This window comes from Lachnellula hyalina (assembly GCF_007821495.1).
Source record: "Lachnellula hyalina strain CBS 185.66 chromosome Unknown contig00317, whole genome shotgun sequence".
In the NCBI taxonomy this organism is placed as follows: domain Eukaryota; kingdom Fungi; phylum Ascomycota; class Leotiomycetes; order Helotiales; family Lachnaceae; genus Lachnellula; species Lachnellula hyalina.
Window position 1 is genome coordinate 1 of NW_022157431.1, and position 13,410 is coordinate 13,410.

At 47.7% G+C, this 13,410-nt stretch overlaps 6 protein-coding genes across 6 annotated transcripts; 2 read left to right on the plus strand and 4 right to left on the minus strand.

Annotated features, from left to right (window-relative positions):
* Window positions 1-28: 28 nt before the first annotated feature.
* LHYA1_G008927 (Uncharacterized protein) lies at window positions 29-1,115 on the minus strand (the record flags this gene model as incomplete). Its single annotated transcript, XM_031153844.1, has 3 exons — window positions 29-630; window positions 681-772; window positions 826-1,115. Coding segments are annotated over 3 exons (984 nt in total), but the record flags the coding sequence as incomplete, so codon positions are not given.
* Window positions 1,116-1,704: 589 nt separating this feature from the next.
* On the minus strand, window positions 1,705-3,692 carry LHYA1_G008928 (uncharacterized protein; the record flags this gene model as incomplete). The annotated part of the gene is made up of 4 exons (XM_031153845.1): window positions 1,705-2,037; window positions 2,096-2,541; window positions 2,592-2,963; window positions 3,020-3,692. 4 exons carry the CDS (start codon window positions 3,690-3,692, stop codon window positions 1,705-1,707), a joined length of 1,824 nt encoding a protein of 607 aa, XP_031000993.1.
* Window positions 3,693-4,407: 715 nt separating this feature from the next.
* Window positions 4,408-7,189, minus strand: B18D24.40 (Periodic tryptophan protein 2-like protein; the record flags this gene model as incomplete). The annotated part of the gene is made up of 3 exons (XM_031153846.1): window positions 4,408-6,958; window positions 7,009-7,121; window positions 7,172-7,189. The coding sequence occupies 3 exons, from the start codon at window positions 7,187-7,189 to the stop codon at window positions 4,408-4,410; spliced, it is 2,682 nt and encodes an 893-aa protein (XP_031000992.1).
* Window positions 7,190-7,496: 307 nt separating this feature from the next.
* On the plus strand, window positions 7,497-8,810 carry spn4 (Septin spn4-like protein; the record flags this gene model as incomplete). Its single annotated transcript, XM_031153847.1, has 4 exons — window positions 7,497-7,546; window positions 7,602-7,819; window positions 7,873-8,183; window positions 8,232-8,810. The coding sequence occupies 4 exons, from the start codon at window positions 7,497-7,499 to the stop codon at window positions 8,808-8,810; spliced, it is 1,158 nt and encodes a 385-aa protein (XP_031000990.1).
* A 373-nt stretch (window positions 8,811-9,183) lies between these two features.
* On the minus strand, window positions 9,184-10,711 carry PKP2 ([Pyruvate dehydrogenase (acetyl-transferring)] kinase, mitochondrial; the record flags this gene model as incomplete). Its single annotated transcript, XM_031153848.1, has 4 exons — window positions 9,184-10,008; window positions 10,064-10,346; window positions 10,397-10,516; window positions 10,566-10,711. 4 exons carry the CDS (start codon window positions 10,709-10,711, stop codon window positions 9,184-9,186), a joined length of 1,374 nt encoding a protein of 457 aa, XP_031000988.1.
* A 489-nt stretch (window positions 10,712-11,200) lies between these two features.
* Window positions 11,201-12,293, plus strand: sfh5 (Phosphatidylinositol transfer protein; the record flags this gene model as incomplete). The annotated part of the gene is made up of 2 exons (XM_031153849.1): window positions 11,201-11,808; window positions 11,858-12,293. The coding sequence occupies 2 exons, from the start codon at window positions 11,201-11,203 to the stop codon at window positions 12,291-12,293; spliced, it is 1,044 nt and encodes a 347-aa protein (XP_031000989.1).
* Window positions 12,294-13,410: the final 1,117 nt, after the last annotated feature.

Below are 13,410 nucleotides of genomic sequence, written 5' to 3' on the forward strand. Positions count from 1 at the left end.
CCCACCCTCAAAACTCCACACAACACTCATCACCCCCGGCCCCCAAACCTCTCGGCGCATCATCAGGCATAACAACCCGAGTATACTTCCCCTCATCCAACTCCGGAACCCCATATGGAATCCCATACCAGCTCGCAAGGATAGGCCAAAACGCACCCCACGAAAACCGCGAATCATCCACGATATTTAACGCCTGGTTCGCTGCCGCCTCGGTAAGGACGGCCCATTCCGCATGGTATGCTATGAGTTTCACAACACTGAGATCTTTATTGACATCCCAAGCCGCGATATTAGCGGGGAATTCAAGTGCGAGGCCGAGCTCTTTTTGGATGGTGGCATAGATTGCTAGGGCGTAGGTGATGTTCATAGAAGCTTCTTTCACGGCGCCGATGATGAAGCCGGGGCGTGTTACCGTCCAGGAGGAGTGGTGCTGGAGACACCAGGTGGAGAGAGCGTCTTCTTGGGGGAAGTAGAAGTTTGGGTGCGGTATGCGGGGAGAATCTTCGGACATGGGGAGTTTGGTGGGCCCGAGGTGGAGGGCATAGTGCTTGGCGCCGGTTTGGAGGAAGAAGCGGGTGGGGACTGTGCCGTTGATTGTTAGAGCGGAGAGGAAGTTTGAGAGAAGGGATACTGTGGTGGTGTTAGCTGTGTCTATTAGAAGGAATGTAGCAAAGGCATACCGTTCATTTTGTCCATTTCTTCGGTGTTGGACCAGAGGGCCTGGCCTAGTTTCGTCGGTGGTTGGACATAGGAGGCAAAGAATACATAGTCACTTGGAGCGTAACATATGAGCGGATGACTTCCTAGAGCAAGGTGTTTACTGACGCTTTGACACCTTCTTTCCTCAACAGTTCGGAAATATCTTCAGGGCTACTCAGAAAGTCCGCTGCAATTGCCTTGACATGAGGCTGTGTGCTCAGTGGAGGACGGCGTGAAATGGCATAGATTGTTTCCCATCGCTCTGGGCTTCCCGCTAGGACATCGACAATAGCTGAACCAGAGATTCCATTTGCCCCTGTCACGATTGCGGAATACTTTTTGCCATCGTGGGCTGGAAAGGTGGGCAAGTGGTGATAGATACCTTTGGTCTCGACTGTTAACGTAGTAGATGGCATCTTGGAAGGATATTGGAATATGAATTTTCGTTGATTCAGATGGGTCTCTCCTGAGTCTATGATTGTTTTGCTCAAATCAATGGAAATGGAGATAGAAATAAAGGACTTCAGGACCATAAATGAGTATTTATAGATCTATTCACATGTCTTCTTAATTACATGCCATGTAACAACTGCAAACATCGTGACTGATTTGCTAAGCCAAGCATCACGTCAAATACGGCTTCGTACTGGTGAAGAGGGATACAAAAGTTAATTTGTCATCTTGGTGCATTGTCTGTTCGATGCTTATTGGCGCAAAACTTCAAATCCAGCAACCACATCCGGTAATCCTGGGTTCGACCCCGCTCCGTGAAAACTTACAAATTGATTTCGTGCTTTAAGTCTGGAATAATGACATGGGGACTGGGCAGAATCAGGATTGATTTGCAAGTACAGAATGCGGAGTATGATTGATCAGCAATTAGATCGCCGAAGCCGCACGACTGTGATGCCTTTGAAGGGCAAGAACTTGCTTGGTGACTTCAAAGCGAGAGGAAATAGTGGGACAAAATAGGGTATATTTCGATTGTACCGTATTGTTACCACTTCAATCCTGACAAACGTTAAACTTCGCCACGCTAGGATCATGGTCAGAGACCTGCCCAGCATATGAAGCCCACGTATTAACATGTATAATCTCTTTCTTAGCCCCGCGCGTCAGAGCCTCGCTCACATACATGTGATCCAACTCTTGGCAATTCATGTCATAGAGATAACTATACCTCTCCAACTCATCAATCCCCGTAACTTCATCAACATCTTTGAGCTTCGAGACGCTCTCAAAAGTCTCGAGGGGGGCGACAAAGGTAAATTCGTTGAAATCGCCACTGGTTATGATCCGCGCGTTGCTGTCTTCTGCCAGAATGGAGGCGATGAAGGACTAGGTGCCATGCCATGTGAGATTTTGTTGGTAGTGAAAGGTGATGGTTTGAACTTACTGCTGTAGCGTTTGTCTGCGCGAGACGATCATAAACACCTCCATTTACAGGAGGTCTTGCGTCTCCCTCGATCGGAGACCCTCCACCCTTACTCCCGAAATGAACATTCACCGTGAAGAACTTGTTCTTTCCATCCACAGTCTCCCAAGTAGCAGCTAGCGGCTTCCTGCTCGCGGTCCATGCTGCATTCAGTGGGTCGATCCGGCCTGGATTGTATTTCAATTCTGGTCCTGGGAGGACCTCGTTGGCATCTGTGCTTGATCCTGGGTTGGGGTTTCGAAGTTGGAGAACCACTGGGTTGTAGAGATAGGCGACTCGGATGTTTCCTCCTGGTTCGCCGCCGTCTTGGTCATTTACTGGGTCGATGGCGGTGGATGCGTATGTGAGATTCGACCGCACTCGGATGGCTTCGACAAGTGTTGACAGCGTAATATTTGCATCAACCACTGTATCGCGTTAGATTTATATTTTGCAATTTTCATAAAAGAATTCGTACCACCTGTATCTGTTGCACCAGTATTATCTTGAATTTCTTGCAAAAACATTAGGTCTGGGGTCTTCAGATAGTCTACAATATGGGCCGCAATATTGGGGAGATGTGTGGTGTTTGGGCCTAGATTCTCAACATTATAAGATCCCACGGTGAGCCCTTTGCAGTCACCACAGGAACTAAATGTCGCTGGTGGTGGCAATGTTGGCTGCGCTGATCCAGTTATATTTAGAGCTGTGAGAGGGTTGATCACATAATATCCAAAAGCTTGAGTGACTACTCCCGTAATGTCCTGCAAAGAATCACCGACTTTCGTTCCTTTCGGATTGTCAGAGCCGTCCAAGGGGCTGGCAATCATAATAGCTTCTGGATTTGAGTCTGTAGGACCATGTTAGCATGCAGTTCCAAATCCGGTTCAAGTAGGAAGGTCTTACCATGGGAAGTGAGAGTTAGACCACCTCGTGAATTTAGGCCCGTGGTGTTCCAAGATCCAATCACCCATGTATCCCCGTAGGCATTAGGTTTTGCAATTGCTGTTGGCTTTTGAACTGTCACCAATTCCCCAGATAGGCTCTCCCAGAAATCTAACCCGTAAAGCTGAGGTTGGAGGGTCGAATTTTGAGCCGAAACTTGACTGGAATTGTTCGGCACCCCCATAATATCGCCCTTGTCTAATGAACTGAACTGCTCAGTCGGCGGTGAATCCGTTCCTTCACCAATAACCAACGGAGTAACTTGATTTCCAGTTGAGATGAGACTGAGATTTTTTGGCGCCGTAAGTTCAGTGAGGTACAAATACGCCGATGAAGATCGATATTCGGATACTGTGGCATCTAAAGTTATGATATCGCCGACGGTAAGATTCTTGCCAGCACTGCTACTAAAGACGTACACGGAATTCGACGATGTTGAATTAGACTTTGGCGTCGTGGACCGGATCCAGAAACCGCTGGGACCCTTAGCAGTGACCAGCCCTTGCACAGCCGAAACAGCCTTTCCGGCATACGGCGAGAGGAATCCAGGGCCATTTATCTCACCGATGTTCAGCGCCGATCCAAGGGAGAAGGCAGTAGCAGCAAAGCCAACGGAAAAGGAAAGGAACTTCATTTTGGCGGTCTATTCAGCTTGGGATTGACACTTTAAAAGTCGGAAATAGGACAGAGTTTATAGAAGAACTATGCCATGGCCTTGTATGAAAGCTTTGGAATCCATTCTATTTGGACCTTCCCCTTTCACGTGCGGTCTATTCGCGACGCCTCATTCCACCAATAGCATCAAACAATGACTTCTTGGCATCCGGTATAGCATGGAGGCTGAACCTTGGCGCCATGGAGGTACTGTGCGGGCAGTCTACTAGACTTTGGCAGGTCGGTAACACCGATGGTCGAAGCCATGAAGAACGAAAACGGAGGCTCAGAGGGGAAGGCCAATATAAAGTTTAAGGGTCAAGCGCTTTTTCGGTACATGCCGAGACATTTAAAATAACATCGCCGTGTCATAGCTTTTATCATCTTAATATATGATCCTGGGGTATATATTGCCCATTTTGAAAATGGCTTGGTAAGTTGGTGAAGGGAGATTTTGCTGTGGATCAACCAATCCTAAATAGGCAGGTGGCTCATGCACCGAAATAGGGGCTCCGAAGCTTGGTCGCAAGAAGGAAGCATAATCCATCAGCTTTGGGCCTCATATTTGGTGACCCTTTAGCTAGTAGAGAACAAGTCATGATGAGTGTGGTGTTTCGAAGGAATGTTCGCGTTAAGAGCCTTCACGCCATCCAATCTTCAGTTTCGTACATAGAAACTGATACATTTTCGTATCCCTAATCTAGCCCAATCCATTCAGTTTCATCATCATCCTCAACATCCATAACAGCATCTTGAGTATCTCCATTTAAAATACTCTTCAACCCATTCAGAACCACCGGCTTAGAAACCGGCTGGCTAAGCAAATAATCAATCGTATACACATTCTCATCCGCCAGTCTCCTCAGCTCATTCCTAATCTTCCCCACAGCACGACTGACAATCCTCAACTCGGCATCAACAGTGCCGCGATTATCGCTAACCCATTGTCCGTGTGATACTAAGATAGCTTGAACCCATAAAAGACAGAATTCTAGATGGGGGGATTCTTCGGTCTGCATGGCGACGAAACGGAGGAGTCGGGGAATATAGACGACGGGTGTTTCTTCAACTACGAGGCTGATGTTTTTGTGTGGGATTCCTTCGAAGACTTGGCGGATTAGGGGGGCTTCGTTTAAGCGGAATGCCATGACGAGAGCTTTGAGGTAGTCCTTCTCTTTGTAGAGGACATGTAATGTCGAAGCAGGCGTTACGGCTAGGTCTAGGTCGACGGGATCGAAAAGGGGTATTGTATCGAGGCTGTATATGAGAAGGCCTTCGGTTGATGCTGCGCAGAATGAACGCCCGGTAGGCGCGAATGATACGCCCGTGACTCTGACTTCTGGCATGCGTTTTCTGGCCGATGGATCACCACCTCGTGTTGCTCCAGGTAGCGATTTATCGATTCGATCTTCCAGGTCAGAAGCTTCTCCCTGCTCATCTATGAGCCCGGATGGTCCGGCTTCTGTCAATAACTTGCTGTTGAGGAACTCTTGGGTTCCAGATAGTGACAAGTTGACGCTGACGGTATAGCGTTTCAAAAGAACGAGTGGTGAGACTGAATACAGACAGATGTACTTGCTATTTCCACCTGCCAGCACACACTCCCCATCTGAGCTGTATCGAATGGTGCTGAAGCTCTTATTGCCAGCAGCATTTGCTGCGGTCCTACGGTCAGTGATTTTTCGACCTCCAGAGACATCTCGTCGGCCGTCGACTCCTGATTGTTGCTCTGCTTCGGACACGGACCAGAAAGTCAATTGACCATCTAGCGTAGAGACCGCAAGTTGTTTCGAGTCTGGCCGGAAAGCTAGATCTAAGACATCTGCTTGCAGCTGGAGCGGCTCACTCGTTTGTGTCCGGTCGAAGATTGACCAGATGCGAACGGTATGATCCCAACTTCCACTGACAACAACACCTCCATTAGGCGCAAATGCTAATGTAGAGACTGGTCCCTCATGACCTGCTAGTCTGTCAAGTAATTGTCCAGTTTGGACAGACCAAATATGGATATCAAATGAATCTAGTGAGCCAGCACAGACGACTTCACCACTTGGATCTACCGCCAAACTGGAGAATGACAGCCGGGTAGGCGCCGTAAATGTTCTGAAGTTTCGGTATCGGATAAGATCCCATGCTCTGATGGAACCGTCCAAACTTGATGTAAAGAGAACGTTCCCTCGTTTCGCAAATTCGCAGGCTGTAACGCCGCTCGTATGTTCTGTAAAAGTGACTATACAGAACCCAGAGTTGACATCCCAAACCTTGATTTTACCATCATCAGCAGTAGTAACAATCTTCTGGCCATCCGGGGAGTAGACTAGGGAGTTCATCGAATCAAAATGTCCCTGTTGTTTGAGGATATACGACTCTGATTGCCATTCCCAAACCAAGAGCTGACCCAGTTTCGAGGCCCCAAATGCGAGCCACTCTCCAGTCTTATTGATCGTAACAAAATCAATGTCGTTTTGTGAGATGCTCAGAGTGTGTATTTCATTAAACTCCGGCATTTCATAAAGACCGAAGACTCCGTCTGAGAATCCAACAACCAATAAATTCGACTCTGCGTGGAAAGCCGTACAGTTCACTTTTGTATTATTCCTCGAGAAGAAATGTCGTTCTGTTATTCTCCATCGTGTACGCGAATCCTCATCTGCATCTTCCATTTCCTCGTCGTCTTCCGGTAGTGGCGCATTTGGATCCCGCAAGTAGGCCCACTGGAAAACGGCGCCATCTTTACTGATTGTGTAGATCGTCTCCTGGTCCTTCGAAAAATACGCGCCCAGAACCCCTTCCCTGTGTCCTGCCAATGTCGTGGGTATAAAGCCATCCTCCGGATCTAAACTCCATATTCGAGCCGTCAAGTCTTTGGCGGCACTAAGAAAGAATCGGGAATCGCTAGACCATTCTAAGCTTTGTACTGTATCATAATGCCCTGTGTAAACTCTATGCCGTATGAATGGAGCGAACTCTAGTTCCCCTTCCGCATTTTGGTCGGGTGTTGAAGGTGTATGCCAGACCTCTATATGTCTCCCAATTCCCACTGCAAAATGTCGCCCAGACGGAGAGAATGCGAGAGCTGTAACGGGGGATTTGAAGGAGAAGTGGTGTAAAGCGATCCTTCTTGGTACATTCGTCAAGATTGCTCGACCATCTTCGTCAATTGTAAGAAGCAGATTACCCCGCGGTGTGAGGCCTATCCTGGCTATATTTTTTCGGTGTGCGAATGGGAGGGTATGTGATTTGTTGCTGCAGATTGTCAGATGCGATTGAATTCAGATTGATGAGAGTATACAAACTTTACGAGGTCGAACACTGTTACTCGATTTCCCACTGGGGAGAAGAGACAGGAGCCATCAGGACTGAAAAGTAGGTTTCCCTGACTATATACAGTCCCTAAAAGGTTGGAGAACTATAATAGGATTAGTGAATGGTATTTAAGGTATTTATGTGCGTATTTACCTTAAACTCCGTCTTCATTGTCACCGTTGATTTGACATTGCTGTTATCGAGCTTTCTTTCTCGATAATAAAAAAAAAGCCATATCGGTATAATTTTTTGAGAACCCGGGCCGAGTTAATCCGGGTGGGCAGAGTCAATAGGCCGCTAGACTTGTTTAGCTTAGCGTACCCCAGCTCAGGGGAACTTTTGGAAAGTGCGAATTTCCTCACACGGACGTCCAGACGTTGTTGAACAACTCCACCCCAAGTCATTTTCTCACACAACAAAGAGAATCAGCGAGAAGTTCAAACAACACCATCGCGAAGCACCAGCACACATTCTCACAATGGCTCCACCAACTTCAGAAAGCGCATCCCCAATCGGGATTGCCAACCTGTACGATAACCAGACTCCTTAATCAATTCAATGTCAAATACTGACTGTGTTGTAGCCCCAACCAACGCCATAAAATCGTAGCAAAGAGAGGAGCTGCGTTCACGATTATGGTTGCTGGTGAATCTGGATTAGGAAAGACGACCTTCATTAACACCCTCTTTTCCACAACTATCAAAAACTACGCGGACCACAAGCGCAGACACGCAAAGCAGGTGGACAAGACTGTCGAGATTGAGATTACAAAGGCCGAGCTGGAGGAGAAGTTCTTCAAGGGTATGCATTTTGAAGATTGCATATATCTGTTACGCCTACTAACAATTATGCAGTCCGCCTCACCGTTATCGATACACCCGGCTTCGGAGACTACGTTAACAACCGCGACTCGTGGATGCCAATTATCGAATTCTTGGATGATCAACATGAGTCCTATATGTTGCAAGAGCAACAGCCCCGCCGTGTTGACAAGATTGATCTTCGTGTCCACGCGTGTTTGTACTTCATTAGACCCACCGGACATACCCTGAAGCCATTGGACATTGAGGTTATGAAGAGACTAAGCTCTAGAGTCAACTTGATCCCCGTTGTCGCAAAGGCAGATACCCTTAGCCCAGCTGACTTGTCTCGCTTCAAGCAAAGAGTATGCTCACATTACAAACATTGAATGTGCAATGCTAATCTCAATTAGATTCGGGCTGTCATCGAGGCACAAGGCATCAAGATCTACACACCACCCGTCGAAGAAGATGATGAGCAAGCCGCTCAACACGCACGATCCCTTATGGGCGCTATGCCATTCGCTGTCATCGGTTCTGAGAAGGATGTCAAGACTGGTGATGGACGTATCGTCAAGGGCCGCCAATACTCGTGGGGTGTTGCTGAGGTCGAGAACGAGGACCATTGCGATTTCAAGAAGCTGCGCTCGATCCTGATCCGAACCCACATGTTGGACCTCATCCACACCACGGAAGAGGCACACTACGAAGCCTACCGCGCCCAGCAGATGGAGACACGCAAGTTCGGCGAGGCCAGACCCAGAAAGCTTGACAACCCCAAGTTCAAGGAAGAGGAAGAGAGCCTGCGAAAGCGATTCACTGAGCAGGTTAAGATCGAGGAGCACCGATTCAGACAATGGGAGCAGAAGCTTATTAGTGAGCGTGATCGCCTGAACAAGGATTTGGAGAGCACGCACGCTGCTATCAAGTCTTTGGAGACGGAACTTGAGGCGATGCAGGGTAGTGCTGTTCGCAGCCACGGCCGTCGTTAAACTACTTTGACTTGGCCTTGGGAAATGGTGTGATTTGGAGACCGCAAAAGTCAGGTTGATGGTGTTGGTGTTGTACGCAGGTCATTCGCAACACGATTTCTCCTTTCTTCTCATTGTAGCTACGGCTACCAATTCGGGATGTTCTGCGGGCGAAATTGGGAGTGAGTAGCTTAATTCTTAGCTAGCTAGCTTCATCTTCAGCTCACTGATGAACTGGATTGATCTTTATTAATTTTCTTAGCTTCACCTAGCCAGTATGTAATTCATGTCATGATTCTCATCTAGAACGTTCTTGTGACGTGATTTGAACTGACGCTGTATCATCTTTCATATTATTCAAAATTCATGCTTAGCCTCCCGTGGTATATAGCGTTCATACAGCATCCATACTCGCCCGCATAGTAAGCTGCTCATTCTTATTCCCCAACTTACTAATTTGCAAAAACGCATCAACACCGTACCCCTCTAAACTATGTAACTCCAGACTGCCCGCCCAATACTCGGCATACACCCTACTCAACGGCAAGCCCATGCCTAGCCTCAGATTCGGCGGCCTGGAACTCAAACTACTCAAGGAGCTATCCTGCCACATTGACATTTTTTCATCTAGCGGTAAAGTTGGAGGTGAAGGTGGAGGAAAGTTTGAGGACGGGGTAGCACGGAGTTCTTGCAGTGTGGCGGCCATTTTGGGGACTTGGTTCAGGTTTTCTAACCGCTGGTGTTTTCGGGGTCCTTTGCTAAAGGACCACAGGTGTGGGAGGATGTCGCGAGGGATTCCACCGCCTTGGTCTGAGACTCTGATAATAACGTGTTGTTGCGCCTCACAGACCGTTACTTCAATGGGCGGTACTGCCTCTCTTTTATGATTCCGCTCTACGGTTGCTTGGATGCTGTTCCGGAGTAACTCGCCGATGATGTATTCTAGATGTGATAGGATGTATGGGAATGTTGCGTCGAGGTGCCCGGATAGTTTTATGGCTGGGAGGGGGGTGGAGGGGCCGTAGGCTAGGGATGCGAGGGAGGCTACTTCGTGTCCAATGCGTGTTATCACTTCGGAGGCGTTGCAGCGGAGGAACACTTCGCCTACGAATTCAGCGTCTGTGAGGGAGGGCTTCTCGGCGTCGGGGAAGTGCCAGGGGGAATTGAAGGTTTCTGTTAGGGCGAGGTGCTGTTCTGCTATTACACGGCGGGAGATTCTCTATGAAGATTGAAGTTAGCTTTAGCTTGTATATATGGGATGGGTAGGGTCATACAGAGCGTAGGATTGTGTTCATAAATTTGTCCATGTTTTCTGGCTTCATCAAGTCCCTGCATTCTAGCACGCCCATTGCCAGCTTTGGAATCACGGTCAAATGCTCTTTTAACGTCTCGCCGATCTTATTGCAGAACTTTTCATTGTCTTCTAAGGTCTTGATTTCTCGTACCCTCCGCAGACTTTCGAATGCTTTGTAGTACAGTTCGTAGACGGCGCTTATGTGGGGGTTTGTGACTACAACGTAGGGGAGTGTTTGCATGTCTCGGATTCGATGTGCCAATCTACCAGCTTGTCAGAAGCTACATTTGGTAAACAGTAACGATTCGCATACCTAGTTGGCAGCTCTGTCCGCACATAATTCGCAGAGCTGATCAATCGAGCTTCAGTCAAAGAGCGCCCAAATACCATCAGCTGTCTCAAGCTGATCGGTCGAGCTTCCTTTCCAACCCAGCTGCCAATGTCAGCTCATGTCCAATTCCTCAAAGCTGGGGAAAGCTCACTCGTCCAGAGAAGAAGCAGGTCTCCATGGCGGAGGATTACTGGTATGGATTCTTCGAGTATGCAGCTGTAGGTCTTTGGCGCGATAGCCAAACCGTCTTGTCAACCCCAAGGTCCGTGGCCCATTTTGCGAATAGCTACGCAGCATGCCGACGATTCCATACAGTACCTAGGTAGATGAGACGGCTATAAATTCTGTTAAGGGAAAGAAATTCGAGTCTCGAGACCGCCTGCGAGGGATTTTAAGCAAAGCGGGGAGTTGTCTTGCACCACCTTAGGTTGACATGCAGCTTAAAAACAGCTTGGATTGGCCGAGTTCGGCGGTACCCCTGTCCTGTTTGACAACAAAAGCAGGATCAGAGAGACTAACTTGACTGAAAAATTATTATTCTATGGATTAGAGATATTAAAATCGAATGTATTTTTAAGATTGTTGGAATCTTGGATCACTAGCTATTTGCGTTACAAGATGACCTTACTTCTCTTCAGAGAGCTCTTCAACATGCATTAGAGCACGGATAAACTTGCCCCATGTAGCTGATACAGACACACGTTTCATGAACATAGAGTATATCTTTCGATTCAACGTGCATAACATCGAAGCTTACTTCAACGTCCCTTTTCAATATTCTTCAAAATGAGCGCTGAACCTGTAACCGCCGTGACTACTGCTGCTGAAGCAAAACCAGTTGCCGAAGAGCCCAAACCAGTAACTTCTGAAGCTCTTGAGCCCGTTGTTGAGGAGTCAAAGCCTGCGACTTCTGAAGTCGTGCCAGCACCTACCGAGACGGCCAAAGCAGAAACATCAGAAGCTGTACCGGAAACAAAGCCAACCGCTGATGAAACAAAACCGGCAGTCGAAGCTACCCCAGCTGCAAGCCCATTGTCAAATCTATTCGCTGAACTCCCTTCCATTATCAAAGATGCAGAACACAATGAGATATGGGGTATTGAGCTTGCTGATGAGTCTCATGTTCCTACCACCATCGTTCTTGAGAAGTTCCTGAGGGCCAACACCAAGGATGTCGCCAAGGCAAAGGCTCAGTTGATCGAGGCTTTGAAATGGAGGAAGACCATAAATCCCATGAAGCTTTTGGCTGACGAGGAGTTTGATACTTCGAAGTTTGGTGGATTGGGTTATGTCACGCTTTACCCTAAAGCCGAGGGGCATGGGAAGGAAATCGTTACGTGGAATATCTATGGGGCTGTTAAGGACAATAAAGCCACCTTTGGGGATGTCGAAGAGTAAGTTCTTCCTCAGCAATGGGCAGTATTATCATTGACATATTCTCAGATTCGTCAAATGGCGTGCAGCTCTCATGGAGCTCTCACTCAAAGAACTTGACCTCTCATCAGCAACTGAGAAGATCCCCGAAAATGGAGAAGACCCATACCGTATGGTTCAAGTCCACGACTATCTCAATGTCAGCTTTCTCCGTATGGATCCTACCATTCGTGCTGCTTCGAAGCAGACCATCCAGACGTTCAGCATGGCTTACCCCGAGCTTCTGAAGGAAAAGTTCTTTGTGAATGTTCCGCTGGTCATGGGATGGGTGTTTACCGCTATGAAGGTGTTCCTGTCGCCGGAGACGGTGAAGAAGTTCCATCCATTGAGCTATGGAAGCAGTCTTGCGGGAGAGCTACCGAGTTTCGGGAAGGAGTTGCCGACTGTTTATGGTGGGAAGGGGAAGGATATTGAGGAGGGACTGACTGTTAAATACGGTGCTTGAATGAAGTAGAGGGATGATCTCTTGAGTTGGAGCGTCCACCCTGGAAGTATGGCTTTGTGGACAGCTCGGATATATTTGCTTTTTGTGCTGCTCAGCGTTGCAGAAGATAGATACCTATACCCCACTCGATTCGCTCATTGAATTTTGTATACCCCATCGCCTCACAATTACATTCGGTGACACTGCACTTCCCATAGAGTTTGATTTTTCAACGATTCTTTTGCTATGGCAGCTAGACATAAATTAAATCTAGACCGCTTCGCGTAATTACAACAGCCATCGCAGCCGTGCTCTCATGACCCTTTCGATCTTAATTGCTTGTAGTTGTTAACATATTTTACCGCGGCAATTAGTTGACTAACATCGATTGATGAGTAGCTGAATGTAGAGAGCAGCTTCTTTAGTGTGGACAGACCACCATATTCATGATTGATAAGAAACCAGTCACACCACCAGCACCACAACAACATTCACAGCTTTGAGGTCGGTCAAAGTATATTTAATACCACTTCAAGCACGTATTGGACTTTTGCCCTAGCACTTTATTCTCCAACAACATTTCACAATTTTGATAATCTTCTACTTCCATCAAACCGTGTGAGGATAGACGATTCGCTGCAAGCCCACGCGACACCAAGCCTCTGTCTCGCGACTGTCAGCCTTGCAAAAGAACTCACCTCGACAAAATATCTACACACGCACCCACACGCTGTGTCTCACTTACTTAATTATTATCTCCAGAATATATTAGAAGCTAAGAGAGTTGGCCGCCTCTACACATTTGTCAAGCTTTCACGATCAACGGCTGTCGTAACGTCTGCGGCGCGTCTTACTTCATCCACGGCCGCCCGGCCACACGTCATTGGATCCCGCAAAATCGCTTGTGAGCTGCCCTTCTTCGCGCCTTCCAACTATTCGACTGTATCCTGCACTGCACAGCCTCTCCTCTCTTTCCGAACGAAAGTTACAGACAAAGAAATTTTCCTAAATTGCCCTCCAAATTGGCTTTGGGATTACAATTTCCATTGGGAAGGCGTACCTGATTATTGTTTGCAGTCATGAATCCTGTAAGCTCTTCCATTTTTCCCCCTCCTCCCGCTCCCCCTCCTAGAATCCC